The sequence below is a fragment of the Arabidopsis thaliana genome, chromosome 3, assembly GCF_000001735.4.
Source record: "Arabidopsis thaliana chromosome 3, partial sequence".
NCBI lineage: Eukaryota > Viridiplantae > Streptophyta > Magnoliopsida > Brassicales > Brassicaceae > Arabidopsis > Arabidopsis thaliana.
This window is the reverse complement of record NC_003074.8, coordinates 16,976,367-16,992,784: the sequence shown is the minus strand read 5'-3', so window position 1 is coordinate 16,992,784 and position 16,418 is coordinate 16,976,367. Positions and strand designations below refer to the sequence as shown.

General features: G+C 36.9%; 4 protein-coding genes, 2 long non-coding RNA genes and 1 pseudogene across 16 annotated transcripts; 5 read left to right on the top strand and 2 right to left on the bottom strand.

The window, feature by feature from the left end:
• The first annotated feature begins 454 nt into the window (after nucleotides 1–454).
• On the top strand, nucleotides 455–2,681 carry AT3G46250 (annotated as a pseudogene). Its single transcript has 4 exons — nucleotides 455–917; nucleotides 1,220–1,779; nucleotides 2,318–2,485; nucleotides 2,589–2,681.
• A 2,039-nt stretch (nucleotides 2,682–4,720) lies between these two features.
• On the top strand, nucleotides 4,721–6,942 carry AT3G46240 (ER protein carbohydrate-binding protein; the record flags this gene model as incomplete). The annotated part of the gene is made up of 5 exons (NM_114493.2): nucleotides 4,721–5,207; nucleotides 5,656–6,171; nucleotides 6,324–6,356; nucleotides 6,548–6,703; nucleotides 6,830–6,942. The coding sequence occupies 5 exons, from the start codon at nucleotides 4,721–4,723 to the stop codon at nucleotides 6,940–6,942; spliced, it is 1,305 nt and encodes a 434-aa protein (NP_190210.2).
• A 975-nt stretch (nucleotides 6,943–7,917) lies between these two features.
• On the top strand, nucleotides 7,918–8,667 carry HSP17.4 (heat shock protein 17.4). The gene has a single exon (NM_114492.4): nucleotides 7,944–8,667. The coding sequence runs from the start codon at nucleotides 8,052–8,054 to the stop codon at nucleotides 8,520–8,522; it is 471 nt and encodes a 156-aa protein (NP_190209.1). The 5' UTR covers nucleotides 7,944–8,051; the 3' UTR covers nucleotides 8,523–8,667.
• AT3G07365 lies at nucleotides 7,998–8,450 on the bottom strand. Its single transcript, NR_141319.1, has one exon. It is a non-coding gene; the product is annotated as an other RNA (long non-coding RNA).
• Nucleotides 8,608–13,737, bottom strand: AT3G46220 (E3 UFM1-protein ligase-like protein; the record flags this gene model as incomplete). 4 transcript variants are annotated; one of them, NM_114491.7, is made up of 20 exons in its annotated part: nucleotides 13,438–13,726; nucleotides 12,936–13,247; nucleotides 12,578–12,844; nucleotides 12,368–12,415; nucleotides 12,129–12,194; nucleotides 11,889–11,992; nucleotides 11,678–11,771; nucleotides 11,547–11,603; nucleotides 11,048–11,435; nucleotides 10,799–10,953; nucleotides 10,606–10,671; nucleotides 10,454–10,522; nucleotides 10,283–10,375; nucleotides 10,103–10,168; nucleotides 9,739–9,785; nucleotides 9,583–9,646; nucleotides 9,412–9,489; nucleotides 9,269–9,331; nucleotides 9,032–9,124; nucleotides 8,608–8,925 (listed from the first exon to the last, which is right to left on the bottom strand). In NM_114491.7, the coding sequence occupies exons 1-20, from the start codon at nucleotides 13,609–13,611 to the stop codon at nucleotides 8,815–8,817; spliced, it is 2,415 nt and encodes an 804-aa protein (NP_566883.4). In that variant the 5' UTR covers nucleotides 13,612–13,726. The 4 variants fall into 4 exon arrangements, with proteins under 4 accessions (NP_566883.4, NP_001190020.1, NP_001190021.1 ...); NM_001203091.1 differs by having other exon boundaries at nucleotides 8,703–8,925; nucleotides 11,024–11,435; nucleotides 13,438–13,737; NM_001203092.1 differs by lacking the exon at nucleotides 12,368–12,415 and having other exon boundaries at nucleotides 8,703–8,925; nucleotides 13,438–13,737.
• Nucleotides 13,237–13,460, top strand: AT3G07355. The gene has a single exon (NR_141318.1). It is a non-coding gene; the product is annotated as an other RNA (long non-coding RNA).
• A 124-nt stretch (nucleotides 13,738–13,861) lies between the features above and the next one.
• On the top strand, nucleotides 13,862–16,154 carry AT3G46210 (Ribosomal protein S5 domain 2-like superfamily protein; the record flags this gene model as incomplete). 7 transcript variants are annotated; one of them, NM_001203090.1, is made up of 9 exons in its annotated part: nucleotides 13,862–14,201; nucleotides 14,286–14,401; nucleotides 14,490–14,603; nucleotides 14,720–14,820; nucleotides 14,904–14,924; nucleotides 15,149–15,221; nucleotides 15,295–15,362; nucleotides 15,442–15,574; nucleotides 15,722–16,099. In NM_001203090.1, the coding sequence occupies 8 exons, from the start codon at nucleotides 14,296–14,298 to the stop codon at nucleotides 15,823–15,825; spliced, it is 720 nt and encodes a 239-aa protein (NP_001190019.1). In that variant the 3' UTR covers nucleotides 15,826–16,099. The 7 variants fall into 7 exon arrangements, with proteins under 7 accessions (NP_001190019.1, NP_001078250.1, NP_190207.1 ...); NM_001084781.2 differs by having other exon boundaries at nucleotides 13,869–13,920; nucleotides 15,722–16,154; NM_114490.3 differs by having other exon boundaries at nucleotides 13,892–14,003; nucleotides 15,722–16,045.
• Between the last annotated feature and the right edge of the window lie 264 nt (nucleotides 16,155–16,418).

Here is a 16,418-nt window from a genome sequence, read left to right as displayed (position 1 = left end):
ATAAAAAGAAAAAAAATTTGAATGCAAACTTTTAATCAACTAAAATGTCTTTGTAAAAAAAATCATAATTTATAAACATCAAAATTACTATTATTAATTATTTTGAGCGATATATTAACAATTATAAATAAATTTTATAAATAATTTAATATAAATATTATTCTATATTCAAAACTAAAACCGAATATAAAATCCACACATCGCGTGTACAACTTCTAGTATTTTGATATGTTTATAATTTTTTTTAAAAAATTGTAGGTCCCCATTTATATATCTGTGTATATAAATTTTTACGTTGCACATGAATGATAAAAGATGACTTTGTCCATAAACTTTGTTCATATAATTTACTGATTTTTTTTTTTTTTTATCGTTAGGTATAAGCATTGACTGTGGAACAACGGGATCCTACGTGGACTCCAATAACGTAACATGGGTCGGAGATAATGGCTTCGTCACAACCGGCGAGTCCATTAATATTACGGACGTCACCACAAAGCCGATCAATACTCTCCGGTACTTTCCAACCGGTCAAACAAACTGCTACACCAACATTCCGGTGACAAAATGCAGGAAAACCCTCGTGAGGACGAAGTACTACTACGAGAACTACGATGACAAAGTTGACATAGTTTCGACATCTTTCGACATAGTTTATGACGGGAAACACCGTGATTCTGTTGATATTACTGAGTCGTTACTCGACGACGAGGACACATTTTATTTCTCTGAGGTGATTTTTGCTCCGGCGAGTGAGAATATCAGCGTTTGCCTTCTCCGTACGTCTCCGTCCGATAACCCTTTATATCTTCCATTGAAGTTTACAGCTTCGATGACGGCATGTACAAAGATCTTGGTCCTGAAGAAGGTCTCATTCTCTATCAAAGAATTACGTACGGAGCCAAAAAGCTTATAAGGTATACACAAAGTTAATTAGTCATGCAAAAAATAAAAACGTTAGTCATGCAATGTTTGGGGTTCTCGTTAGCAATGTAGCAATTAGCATATTGTTTTCTTTTTTGATAAAATAGCATATGTTTTTCATCCTTAACATTGATTTTCTTGGTATTTGATTTCGATCCTTGCTAAAGATAACATTTACTGATTCATATATATATATAACTCTTTATATAATTTCAAGTACATATATCAAAATTTTGTTTAGTAATTATAAATTTTCTATTGTTGGTTAACTTGGTTTTTTGGAAACTTATTTTAGCTATCCGTTAGATCCTTTCGGTAGGCTATGGTCTCCGTCAGCGTCCGGAGACAACACCGCACTGACCGATCTATCGACCTCAGCCCCATCTATAGACATCACCGGGGCGTCTAACAAGCCGCCAGAGATTGTTATGTCCAAGGCATTGTCAGGAGACGGCTTAATCATCTCCGACCTGCCTCTCCCCTCAACTGCTACACTGGTATATTTGGCTCTTTACTTCTCGGAGCCTCAGAGTCTAGGTCGGACCCAGAAACGATCGTTCAACGTTTTCTTGGACGACATGCAAGTGGGTTCACATCCCATCGTACCGGTTTTTGGGAAAGCGACTCAACTCGTTTTGAGAGATGTAGAGGCCACTTCGGGGTCCCAAATAGTCTTAAAGTCTACTGATGACTCGGTTTTGCCAACCATGATCAATGGTTTGGAGCTATATTCCATAAGTAACAACCAGCACGGTGGAAGCGGAGGAAAAAGCGGTGGTGGTGATAACGGTGGTGGTGATAACGGTGGTGGTGATAACGGTGGTGGCGAGGGGCAAAGCGGTGGTGGTAATAATGGTAAGTTTCTATTCAACCTATGTACTGTATATGATTTTTATGTAGATAACTTCTTTCTTTCTTCCAAATCAATCAAACAAACTAAATCACACAAAATATTCACCAAATTTTCCCATGTTTTTGTAAACAACCAAAACGTATGAATTTAAAGAAGCAATATTTTGAAGTTAATGAATAGTGTAGTCATTTTCTGACGTTAAAAAAGTGACGAAAATGACAGAAATAAACATCTACAAACGAATTCTAAAAGGTTGGGTATTATCTGAACACTGAAGAAAAATACCCAAAAAAGTGTATTGAGTTTCTTAAAGGTAGTAAATAAAATTAATTTATTCATATAAAGATAGTTTAATAGTGAAGATATAATCATATAACTCTAAATCATTTCATTGTATAATCTTTTTGGATATTATAGCATTTAATTACTAAATATAGATAAAAATAATAACTTCATTTTTAGACAAAAAAATGAGCTTATATTATACTTCCCTGCTTACTTATATTACTAAATAGAATAACCCTTTCTATGACATTTTAGGTGGGACAAATTTAAAAGGAGGAAAGAAAAAGAGCAGCTTACCACTCATTCTAGGCGTTACATTCGCCTCCGTATTCGTACTTCTCTGGTCAGCGTTTGTGGTTAATATTTTGAGAAAGCGTCAAAATGCGAAGCCAGTGTCCAACACAGCACCAACTACTTCCACAGGTATATGGTTGATTAATCGTTATATACATGTTCCTAGATTAAACATTGGAATATAATTGACAAGTAATTAATAATGGTTTTTGGTCTCTTCTATGTCCTCAAGAGCGTGGGATAGGCACAGGGACGTCGCCTCTATTTGGACAAGAAATGGCCAGTGACAGGAATGATTCGTATGTTGGTCAAGGTGAACAACATTAATATGGAAATTAGTTGTCAACTTTTTTATTTGCCACATTTCTCATGTGGCATCACTCGTGCTGTTGTGCCAATTCCTATAACCATCAAAGACATCCTTTCCTTCACATAGAGAATAGATTTATTTTCCTTCTCCATGGAGTAATAATATTTTGCTCGAACGCTGGTGGCACTCCTCTACATTTGCATTAAGAAATATTGCTTTGTATTTAAAGAGCTTTCTAAGCCCATTCCAACTCTCATTTAGTATGATATTGTCCTCTTTGGGCTTATATGCTCAAGCCCGCAAGGATTTATTATTGGGTTCCTTCCCAAAAGGCCTCATACTAGTTGGAGTTGGACTTAGCTTATATATTAGAAACTCTTTTTCTAAACTTTCGATGTGGGACCTTTGGTTTGTACCCAACAGTATTGAAAATTCAGAAAAGATGTACCTGATATAACACTGGTTATTTTGGTGAATAAATATTACATTCATTCAAAAAAGATAAATTTACTTTTTATTGAAACATAAAAAAATTTGAAATTACATAAATTCTGATATATTTGCAATTATATTCAATACTATCTAAATAATATTATGTAAAAAACAATCGTTAAATAAGAGTTGAACAAAACTTGGGTTCACTTCTAGGGATGAAACCCTTTTATTCACCTCCTTTTGCATTAACCAATAAAAACATGTCATGTCAAATCCTACTTAGATTACATATTAAATTAAAGCTATACTTATAATCCAAACCGATATATAATCTCGTTTAATTACAAAATTTAAACATTAATTCTCCTTTATAAACCTAAACCGTCATTTAAACTCATTTAATCGTAAAAAAAACTAAACCCTAATCGTATTTTCTAAATCCAAACCGACATTCAACCTCGTTTAATTGTAAAATCTAAATCTGTTTGTAAACCTAAACCAATATTTAACCCGTTTAATCATAAAATCTAAACCCTAATCGTACTTTCTAAACTCAAACCGATATTTAACCTCGTTTAATCATAAAATCTAAATTCTGACCTTTTCTAATAAATCCAAACCGATACATAATTTCGTTTTAGTGGCAAATTAGATTTTATGATTAAATTAAATTCTTTTTATTATTATTAGATGTCAAATTTTAATTGGCTAAAATAAAAAAGATGAATATAAGGTTCTAGGGATGAAGCCAAGTATTTTTCATAAGAGTTTATGGTGTACTGACTGATGCATCGTTATTGATTTGCGCCAACTTAGATCACAAGGCCTCAACTTATTCTCCTTTTTATTTCTTTGGTAAAATAAGGCCTCAAATTGTGTATAGCTAATATCAAAATCTAATTGGCATTGGACATGAATTTCCTAACTTGTTAGCATGTTTTAGAAAAATTAAATATCAAATGCATGTTGTAAATATTTTGTAATTGCCCGTTCTTCAAGTACCAATTGTTTCCCGCTGGAACATAAAAATAGGTCAAAACTCTTAAGAAATGTTCTCAAGTTTTATTTATTTTGCCGATTTCAACTTGGTTTTAAAATACTAACTGACAGCTCAACTAAATAACATATATAACATCTATATACACAGATGACGTAAATATATTCGGGTGTCTATATAAATTTTGTATGAAACATTAATTAGTTGAAATATTAGCACCTGCCATGGGTGCTGCTTTGCTTTGTCTTCTCTACTTTCTTTCCTTCCTAACCCTCTCTCTATCCAGTAAGTACTTATTTCTTTATCCTATTAGGCTATTACGTAAGCTGAAGCAGGAAGAGTCTGGGATTTCGCCATAAACTCGAACATCTTCGTCCGATCTAGATAATTAAGGGATTCTGTATGTTTTTGTTTTGGTTGCACATGTTTTAAAGTGTGTTCTAAGTCACAAAATCCACATTCTTTTAAGGGGTGCATAAAAGTGTTTACAAAAAAAGGAACTTTTCTTATCCTTTGGTCACAACATCCATCAAACATAAAGCGTTAAACAATGTCCCTTAATCATGTAGATCCACCTAATTTTAGGAAGAATTTTTTTTTATGTATTTAACCCTTAGCGATCATGATTCATGCAGGCGTAAACATAGACTGTGGAACGTCATTGCCAGGCGTAGACAACAACAACCTAAAATGGGTCGGAGACCAAGACTTCATCACATCCGGAGACTCGGCTACTATTTCGTCCACCACCGTTGAGAAATCCCTCACCACACTTCGGTACTTTCCCACGGGCGACTCCAATTGCTACTCCAACATTCCGGTTACAAAAGGCGGAAAAGTTCTAGTGAGAACCATGTTTTACTACGGGAATTACGACGGGAAGTCCTCAACCCCATCCTTCAGCGTAGTGTTTGAAGGGAAACACCGAGGCACCCTATCGATATCCTCAGCATTCGAACCTTACCTTCTGGAGTTGATATTTTCCCCGGCCGGTGGAGAGACCAGCGTCTGTTTTGTACGTACTTCTTCATCATCAAACCCTTTTGTGTCTTCCATTGAAGTTGTCGACTTGGATGATGGCATGTATGCCGAGCTTGGTCCTGGTGAAGGTTTATTTTACCAACAACGACGTGCGTATGGTGCAACAGAATTTCTAAGGTAACATCGATATTACGTGTATAAGTAGCATAAACATATGTCTCAATATATATATATTTTAGTTTTGGTGTTCACAATTACAATGTGTTTAAATAAAGCAGCGTTGGAATTAGAAATTGGTGTTCACGATTATATATTTTAGTTTTGGTGTACATGATTATATATTTTAGTTTTGGTGTTCACGATTACATTCTGATCATCACCAAGGATTAGATAGAACAATTACTTCATAGTCTCATAATCTCATAGCTTAAAATTTCTAATTAGTATGGGGCACTGACTGAGACATAATTATGTCAACTTGCCGGGAGATTGATTATACACAATATTTAATAACTTGTCGGGTTTGGCTAGTTTACGAAGAATGTTTTTCTTTTTTGGTTAGATCGGATCTTCAAGGTAGGTTTTGGCTTCCATCCGAGATAAACATATTGGTGACGGGAATACAGTCCACGGCTGTATCCATTGATACCTCTGGTGCATCAAACAAGCCGCCTGAGTCCGTCCTCCGTAACTCTTGGACCGGGGAAGGCTTATCATTAGTCGACCCTACTCTTCCTTCAGCAGGAGTTCCGGTGTACTTGGCTATGTATTTCTCGGAGCCTCTAGAGTCAAGTTTACGATCGTTCAACATTTTCTTTGGTGGTAAGCAAGTTGGTAGGGGTCCTGTTGTGCCTTTGTTTGGAAAAGCAACTCAAGTGGTCGTGAGAGATGTGGTGGCCAGTTCAAGCACCCTACTGACGCTCTGGTCCACTTCTAGTGCGCTTTTACCGCCCATGATAAATGCGGCCGAGCTTTATGTAATTAGTAAGGGTACAAGCGAAAGCACAGGCGGAAACGAAACTGGTTCCGGTTCAGGATCAGGATCCGGTGGAAGTGGAGGAGGAGGATCTGGGAGCAGTGGATCCGGATCTGGTTTGTTTTCTTGGAATGCATTTTTAATGAATTACTCTATTTTTCGACGAATTACCAAAACAAACAAGCTTTTAGTATATTTAGATTATATAATCACCTTTGAAGTTTGAGTGAAAAAAAAAGAGAGTCACATTGAATTTTATTTGTGTTAGGCTCAGGTGGGACTAGCAAAGGAGGAACTGGAGGTAGCAATGAAGTGAGTCCAGGTTTGTATTTGGATCTTTCTATTCATTTTATCTTGTTATCTTATGGGTTTGTTAATTAGAAAAAGCTCTCAGTAATCATCATAACATGAATATTATGAAGAAAAGAAAAAAAAAACATTTAGTTATGCATATTATGCAAGTAAAAAAAATTACATTTGTTATGGGGTCAGGTGGATCAACCAATGGAAAGAGCAGTAAACTGCCAATTATACTCGGTGTAGTGTCACCGGTTGCGTTTGTTCTTGTCGCATATGTGTTCATCGCTATAATCTTAGCTAATCGTCGCAAAGTGAGGCTGCAAGCCTTGGCTATGCCTACGTCCACAGGTATTTATATATAGAGTGATTATATATTTGATCCATTTCTTCTAAACATATATGAAGTTTTGTTCATGCATGGCTAATCTCTCTATCTACTCTAGAGATGTGACTAGTTAAATGTTTTGATGATAGTGGCTACTATGGGGACTGGACCGTCAACTCTGTTCACACAACAGATGGACAATGATTCTACATCAAACCAGCCTACAAATGAAATGGGAGAGATCGACGACCTTACTGGATGAACCAGTCATACGTAGCGCAATGATATTGAACATCATGTAAAAGAAATGTTTTAATCTTGAGTTTTAGTATATGTTTTCAATGATTTTTTTTCTCTCTCTTTGTACGTAATAGTTTGATTCTTCTGATCATGAATGTCATGTATCCGCATTAATGTATATAGTTATAAATTTCTATTATCATTTATTTATTTTAGGTTGCGCTTTATTTATTCTCAATTTTCCCATACGAATTTTTTGTCTTTATATTTATCACAAAAAAAGAGTTTGCTCTTTAAAAAACTATACTAATGTAATTTTTTTATTTTATTTTCTCTATCTTAATCGGATATTAATCCGACTCTTCTTCTTCCCAAAAATTAATATTAGTTTCAAATCCAAAGCAACCCACCTCATTCAACTTTCCTTCGATTTTCTTCAAATTTCCAGTTTCCACTTGCTTTCATTGCTTCTTTCCCGCCGTTTCTAGATCTTCAATCGAGAAAGGGATTTGCAACTTTTCACACAAAAATCTTAGATTAATTGTTATTAATAACTTGTTCATCAAACCACTAAAAATCCCGTGTCATCTTCGACTTCTTGGTTAAAATTCAATAAAGAGTGTAACTTTTCATTGCTATAACTTAATAATTTGTTTGTGAGAAGAGAACTCTAGTCTTACAGGGACCAACACCAACAATCAAAATTTAGATAATGAAGAATAGTTGCTGATGCATGATTAAGATTGAATTTATCAACAAAAGATAAGTGTTCATTATACAACACGTGATTAATTGCATGGTGTATTAAGGCCCATTAACGAAGTCCATGGTAAAATGAAACGGCATGGCGTTCACTACCCCACCTAATGAACTGCATGTCGTCTCAACCATCAACATAGAAGCTTCTTGAAGCCACCTGAGAAATCTGGTAGCGACACTCTTGAAAGACACGTTATAAAGAAACGGAAAGAAGAAACCTGAAATTTCAAGAAACTTGCAGAGCTTTCTATCTCTTATCCTCTTCTCTACCATCATTTCTCCCTATAAATACGCCAACGCACATAAGTGTTTGCATTCGAAGAGAGTTCTAGCAAAACAAAACAAAACAGAGCAAACAGAGTAAGCGAAACGATGTCTCTAGTTCCGAGCTTTTTTGGAGGCCGAAGAACAAACGTGTTCGACCCATTTTCACTAGACGTATGGGATCCGTTCGAAGGATTCTTGACGCCCGGGTTGACAAACGCACCTGCCAAGGACGTGGCAGCGTTCACAAACGCTAAAGTGGACTGGAGGGAGACACCTGAAGCGCATGTGTTCAAGGCGGACGTGCCTGGGCTTAAGAAGGAAGAGGTGAAGGTGGAGGTTGAAGATGGTAACATACTTCAGATAAGCGGTGAGAGGAGCAGTGAGAATGAAGAGAAGAGTGACACATGGCACCGTGTGGAGCGGTCAAGTGGGAAGTTCATGAGGAGGTTTCGGTTGCCAGAGAATGCAAAGGTGGAGGAAGTAAAGGCGAGTATGGAGAATGGGGTGTTGTCGGTTACGGTGCCGAAAGTTCAGGAGAGTAAGCCGGAGGTCAAGTCCGTTGATATCTCTGGTTAAGAGGAACTCTGAAGTTGGAAAGCTTAAGACAGTAATATGTGATAGTGTGAAATAAATGGTGCGACTTTCCTTTCTTCTTTTTCTTGTAATCACCAATCTCGTTGTATCAATATAAGTAATCGTAATAAAAGAGTGTTTTGATCCATTGATAGTTACGAGCCAACCATACGAATCTTTTGAATATAAAAGTTTTGAAGTGTCATTTCTCCTAGTCCTAATAAGTTTTTAAGTGAAGGGACCTCAGTCTTGTCAGCAGAACACTAAAGAAACTTTCCGACCTGACTTTGTTGGATTAGGATTGTTGTGGCTGCGAGTCACCAAGGACGAGGGTTCTAAGCAATGGCATCTGGCTCTCGAGAAGTTCCCGTTTGGTCAAGATTCTGTCTGCGGAGCAATCATGTTCCTGTTCATGTTGATGGAATAGTTTTAAGATATCATTCACTACAGATTTAATTGGTTTCATTTCAAATGAACATTTGTAGCCCACAAAATAAGAGAAGGATATGAACCTCGCCGGATGAAGCTGACATTAGAGCAAGAAGAGTTACAGTTGCTGTTTGGTAATCTGTCAGAGTCTTGTACGCAGATTCATCAAGTTTTTCCTACATGGTTTAAAATAGACGTGTTAGCCACAGAAAAAGAAAACTAAGATATAATACAGAGTGACCAGACACCCGAAAAAATAGGAATGCTCGAGAGAAAAGATGATACGGTTATTGTGAATCTCCTAAGTTGTTATGTTATACCTTCAAGTGTGAAATAGCCGCAGCAATGGCTCTACCAGGGGCTTGTAAAGCTTTATTGTGAATCTGTCGACAATTTTCCAACCATAAATTAATCTGAATTTTGAGCACAGAATATAGTTACACGAACGTGGATATGTATGTACCTTAATAAAAAGGAGGGAGACAACTTTAGCGAGAAGTGCAATAGGGTCTGATTCGGTGGAAACTTGAGATATCAAATCCTGCAAGCATAGATAACATCATCATTGAAGGGATAAAAAGCAGTGATGAGAGATCATAACGTTATAGAAACACCGACATGGTGTGGTACATACCTTACGATATGAATGTAGGAGTGTCCTTTCCAGTTTTTTGTCAAGCTTCTTCAAGACTAACCCACTGCACAAATACAGTTAACATTCAGTTCAAACCCGGTGAAAGAAAAGTAGACTTGCTTAAGAGATTCCTCAAAAAAATACGAATTATAATACCTTTCTTCTGCCAGGTCTCTGAAGGTGACCATGAAAGTGTCTACACGCTGAAACAAAAATAATCCCACCAATGGCAGTTAGTATATTATATATTCACAAGTACAACCAAAGTGAAACCACACCACCCTTTAAGAGGGTTATTTATTCTGACTCCATAGCTATATATGGCTTTTGCCAAAAAAAAAAAAGCTATATATGGCTATGTGCATACCCATATTTTGGCTGTATATCAACATGGTCAGCCACAGGAGAAGAGGAATCGAGATGGAAGAACAAAAAAGAAACAGCTAACTACTTTTTAACATGCCAGGCAGTAACAACTGTACGGAAAGAAAAAAACTCTATGGATTAACGAAAATCTAACCTTTCCTTCCAATGCCTCAACTAGTGCAAGAGCCTTTTTTGAAAGTGAACCGTTGAGATTCTTAGCCTGCCCCAGAAGAAAGGAAACATGGGAGAGTCAATTATTGCCTAGAACTAATCACAATTAAATATTAAAAAAGTGCAACAATAAAGTACTAAGTTAGAATCAAAGTTGCATTACAAGGGCTGTTCTCTCAGAAGAATCAAGCAACACTAGATCTTGCGTTTTGGATTCTTCAACTTCAGTACCATTCTTCATTTTGTTGTGGATGTCCTGTATTGAAAATCGAAGCATGATTAGTTAAATCAATATGAAGATGGCCTTAGAAACTCCACTTAATTTTTGACGTACCAAGCCATGAAGAAGTGTATCAGCAATTGTAGCTGCTGTTGTTCTCAGCAGATGCCTATGTAAAACAACCTAGGACAAGAAGAAAAGAAAGTGTTAAACACTAGCTTCTTTGAGTAGTAAACATGGCGTGCAAAATGACTGAAAGTACTTACTGCAGTTGATTGGTCATCTTCGAAAAGGTCTAGCGCTTTTTCGTACAGCTGCATATTTAGGAAAGACTGCCAAAAGGAAATCCAAGAAAAATAAGGTCACAAAATACTATGTGATGGTGCTAGTGGTAAACAGTGGAAAGACATTGGTAGTCAAGCGAAAGATACAACTATAGTTGAAGCAGTTGGTGTCAACCTCATCAAGCTTTTTCTGCAGATCATCAATCAAGCGCCTCATTCTATCTGCATTTTCTGTGAAGATTTTCTTTCTTCTCTCCTTCAGTGAATTAATGAGCATCGGTTTCATATGATCAGCTAAATGCTTAAGAATCGAATCTGGGTTCTCCGTACCTATAAGAAACCCCGTAGTTTATGTCACATGGGCTCAAAATTCATAGCTACATACTTATTTTAAACATACATAGGAAAAAGTTCTCAGATGTACCATCATCTTCAAATTCAGGTACAGAGTCGACGATCTTTTTCATCACCCATTCGTCTGGCGGAATAATGTTATTACTTTCTTGCGCCTTAACTGACTCTTTCTTGCCTCCTGCTTTTGAATCCAACTTCTGTGATGAAGATGAATCCCTTCCTTTCTTCTGGTTTCTCTTAGATTTTGGACGGGCATCCTCTTCATCATCTGGAACAGTTTCAACGGTAGCTGCCTTCGTGCTTGCAGACTTTCCTTTTTTCTTCTTTGACCCTTTATCTGTATTGGCAGGTATGCTTTCTGTCGACTCTGACGACTTGCTTGAAGGATGTATCAAAGTAGCAGTAGAAGCTTGGATGCTAAAAGCATCTGCCTCTTTCTCAATTTGATCATATATTCCCTAAACATAAGTAGGTCAAACTAAGGCATAGTTCAGATGGAGAAAACCAAGTGGGAAAGACAACAGCTCGCAAGCAAGCTACTAATAATACCCTCCATTTCATATTTTTACCTTGATAAAGCCACTGCTTAGGACATAGGATTCGCCCAAGATAAGTGCTTTCTCAGCCTGAAAGGCAAAATATTTCAGAAATTTATTGCAAAAGAGTGTTGACTAGTTATCAAATTTGATCAAAATCCCACCTTGAGAGCTGATTGGACAGAGGGACAAAGAAGCAACATCTTGTTTGCATCCTGTGACGTGAACGATGAAGGTAATACAGAGAGGGAATCGATCCTGAACACAGTATCAAGTGTTTCAGTAACAACGAATCTAGTATTATAGGCAGCATAACATGAAAGAAAACAAACACCATAGACGGAGGGAGAAAGAGTACGAGAAATTTAATCTCACCAACTGTTTTGTTCAATAGCATCCTCAGTTGCAGAATCCAGCATCTCAATCATTGAGGAATGAATAAATACAGCAGCTAAAGGTGTGCCATCTGGGTATCTAGACTATACATGTCACAAAACACAACTTATAATGAGAAGAAAGTGAAAGAGCCAACATAACACACATTCTGGCTATTATTCCATAACTTAGATTTCACAAACTACAGATAAATGACGCTAAATTAACATGATACAATACCTGTAAGAACTGCACAGCTTGAGAAATCCCAAGCTTCTGCATGCTCTCATAGGAGATGTAGGAATTCTGCAGGAAAACAGAACAACCATAAATCCGTTGATCCACCATTTCTTAAAGAAAGATTAATTTAAAGAACATGCTAAAACTGCAGTCTGATAAAGTTCAAAATATAGGTCTTTTCCACAACCAACTGATAAATAAACGGACTAAAGACATTTCAGATAAAATGATGACCAAACCTGTGAAAAAGAAGAGTCTACGCATTCCTTTTGAGCAGTTGCAAAAGCCTGCCACCAAAATCAAACAAGTTACTCTAATGAATGGTAAACATGGGAAACATCAAGCATAGACAAGAGTGCACTCATGAAATTTTGAAGACTGTCGTAAATTAATAGAGTGGTAAATCCATTCGTGGCAGAAACCCAAAAGATAAGAATTTTATGACATACACTAGGAGTCCAATGGGTTCCAGCACGTAGTGATCCAAGCATCTCCTCTTCCTTCAACAGTCGGTTAAATATAGACTGGAAAAATGAATTCTCAACAGCAACTCCACTGGCTCCATTCGTTTCTTGTACCAACTGTTGCAATGGTGCCCACAATGCCGACAAATTGGAAGGAACAAATATACCCCTGGAAGCACCTCGAACCATAGCGGTCACACGTTCTACATAAGCAGGTGTATATAACTGTCCACCTTCTAGCCTAGCTTTCACCTAAAAAAGATTGAAAAAAAAATCCATAAATATAAAAGTTCACATTCACTTAAACACAATCTGGAAAGCTCAAGAGGAGAAGCACAATTACCAAAGTTCCAAGTCGAGGCTCTAAAACCGATTGCACCAACTCAGAGCCAACCTGTAACTGACCAGCAAGTTCAGCCACAGCAATTTGGCTACACTCTTGAAGCCTCTCATTAATTTCTTCTGCAATCGAATCCCAATAACTTTGTGATATTATTTCTCCCTGAACTAACATTAACCCTGGATCATTCAACACCACATCTTGTGCTTGCTTCTCCACATGATACAAATCAACCCCAATCGTATCTGCCAGATCAATAACAGAGACACGTCCCAATTTACTGATCTCACGAGTAATTTCATTCCTCAATTGCTCCTGAAACAAATCAAGATCAAACAACTTAACTTCATTTTTTCCGATTAAATTCCTCATGCAACAAGAAGAGTTAGCAATTTTTCACTCCATTAACACATTACTCACATCATGATACCAGAATTCTATGCGAAACCCAGTGATGATTCTTCTGGAGTCTAAATTCACACCGGAAACGAAATAGAATCAGTACCTGAGTGATGTATTCTTTTCCGGTGACGGTATGAAGCAGATCGAAGTCAATAACGCCAAGCTCCTGAAGCTTCTGAACCAATTCGACAACATTTCGATCCGACAATCTCACGCTTGACTTCACCTGTTGAGCGAACTCGAACTGACGCTGCAATTCCAACAATTCATCATCCATCTTCCTCTTCGCGTTATCACCGGAATTTGAATCTCAGATCAAAATTTGATATCGTCGATGCGTCGGATTTTTTCCGTCAGTTATACACAAATTCTTCTCCGGAAGATTGATTATGTTCAAACACCGTATTAAGTATCTTTCCTCAATTGAGTTTACTGGTTAAAGTTAAACCAATGTTTGAATAACCGGATTAACCGGTTTGTTTTCGGTATACTCTAATTGATTTGAAATTGAGGGTTTTGAAACAAATAAACCCTAATTCTTCGAGTTTCTCTCCTCTGGTGGTTTCAGTTGTTCTTCCAGCTTTCAGTTCCGTAGCTGTGTATTCTCTCTTTCGTTAGTCTTCTTGTTTGATACGGAATCGTCTCTGCTTCTAGCTTCCTCAAAATTAGGTTCTTAGTCTAGCTCTGTGTTGATTCGTGTGTCCTTTTGTTCATACATCGTCTTTTATGTGCTAGATAACGAGTATTGTAGAATTGAAAGAACGATTTTTTTGTCTCAATTAACAAAAAAACTACTCGGATGTTGGTCAGAACCATTAAAATACACCTACTGTTGAGCTAGAAGCAGTTCAAATTTTGTTTTCAGTGGTAACAATTCACAGTTATAGAATCTGAGAATTTGATTTTGTGACAAAAGATGCTTACTTTGTGAAACCCTTTTGTGTGAAGAAGTATTGTAGCAATGGAGATTGATAGAGAAGATGGAAGAACACCAAATCAGCTGAGACCTCTTGCTTGTTCCCGTAATATCCTTCATCGTCCTCATGGCTCTGCTAGTTGGTCACAAGGTACTTGTTTTAATCTCCATGTTTTTTGTTTGTTTGATTACATATATCAGCACTTTCTAATGGGTATGCTTCTTGTTTATATTTTCAGGGGATACAAAAGTTCTAGCTGCGGTTTATGGACCTAAAGCAGGAACGAAAAAGAACGAAAATGCTGAGAAGGCTTGTTTTGAAGTCATATGGAAGCCTAAATCCGGGCAGATTGGTTCGTAAATGCATTTAGTTTAATCATGTCTGGATGTTGTTTTGTTGCTTGAGTATGCGGTAGAGGTGATTCTTGGTTTTTAGATTCTGACTGACTTTTACTTTGCATAATGATAGGAAAAGTTGAAAAGGAGTATGAGATGATATTGAAAAGGACGATACAGAGTATTTGTGTTTTGACTGTTAATCCAAATACCACCACCTCAGTGATAATTCAGGTGAGTAGCTATTTCATTGTTGTATATATCGATTTATCAACTTGAGTTGTATCTGAACTTTTCATTCTTTGATTCCTGTGTAGGTTGTGCATGATGATGGTTCTGTATCCTTTTTATGATCCTTGCCTTTTGGTAAACATTTACTGATACTGTGTCAAACACATATAATCCAGTATAAGCAATCTTGGTTTTAGTATTTTTAGAGTTTTTAGCAGTGAAAGTTTGTAGTCCCATGAGCTGGGAGTGTGAATATGTTTTAGTGGAATAATTGGTGCATTACTTTAGAAGACAGTTTTTGCTGCTTTTTCCTTGATTCAATTCTGTTTAGCTTCTACCATGTGCGATAAATGCAGCATGTGCAGCGCTTGTCGATGCAGGAATCCCTATGAAGCATCTGGCTGGTACATTTACACTCTTCTCTAATTGACTTTGTGTGTTACTTCTTACTGTTTCATCAGCTTTTTGTTTTTTCAGTTGCTATATGCTGTTGCCTGGCTGAGAATGGATATCTCGTACTCGATCCAAACAAGCTTGAAGAAAAGGTTATTTAAAAGCCTTGTTGTCCATTGTTATATTTTCTTTTGCGTGTTGGTTATACTTACTTGAAACTGCAATGGACAGAAAATGACGGCCTTTGCTTATTTAGTCTTTCCAAATACAACTCTCTCTGTTCTTCCGGAAGGGTCATCAGTAGCGGAAGGCGAGCCAGTAGAGCATGGGATCATCACATCAATTACACATGGAGTAATGTCAGGTACTGATCAACTTTCCTTTCTTGAATAGAATTCACTATGGTGTATTATGCTCATACATTTCATTTGTGTAAGACATGTTTTAAAGAACTTGTTTCTCTCAATCACTGCATCATCTATAATTCTGAATTCTTGCCTTTTTGTTTCAGTGGACGATTATTTCCTGTGTGTAGAGAACGGCCGTGCTGCTACGGCTAGTTTATCTGCATTTTTTAGAAAGAACTTCCAACAAAGTTCATCCAAGGCTGGGTAAAAGCACAAATTCATAATGGTTTGCATGAGATTTTGAAACGGTTTCATATTACTCCTGTTGTAGCTTTGATAGAATCCTTGTCGTCTATGTGTCTAATCAAAAATCAAAAGCTAGTGGCCTATTATCTAGTATCATTAGATATGTGAACAGATGAACCTCGTATCTTTAATACAAATGGTAGCCATGGTCAGAGCTATTGATTCATCACTTGTCTTGACAATTTTTCAGCCCGTGGGGATCAGATTCGAGTCAATTATAAAGAACATGTTCATGGATTATACTGTAATTTACTAGAAAATCTAGTATAATTTCTAATAACAAGAGCAGATGAGCTATTTATTTCAATTATCCAACATATGAGATGAACGATAAGCACAACAAGCTTCAACAATATTGGGGAAAGTAGTAATGAAAACAAATTGGCCCCTTTCTGATCAATAATACTCCATTACTCCTGATAGTTGCAAATTGGATTAAAGCTGGTTCAATAATCATAGGAAGGCCCGGACAAATTTACGGAACCGAAACAACTGAACTGGAACTGAAGTGAAAAGAACCGAACCGAACCAAACTAAACTCATCGAATAGTTGAG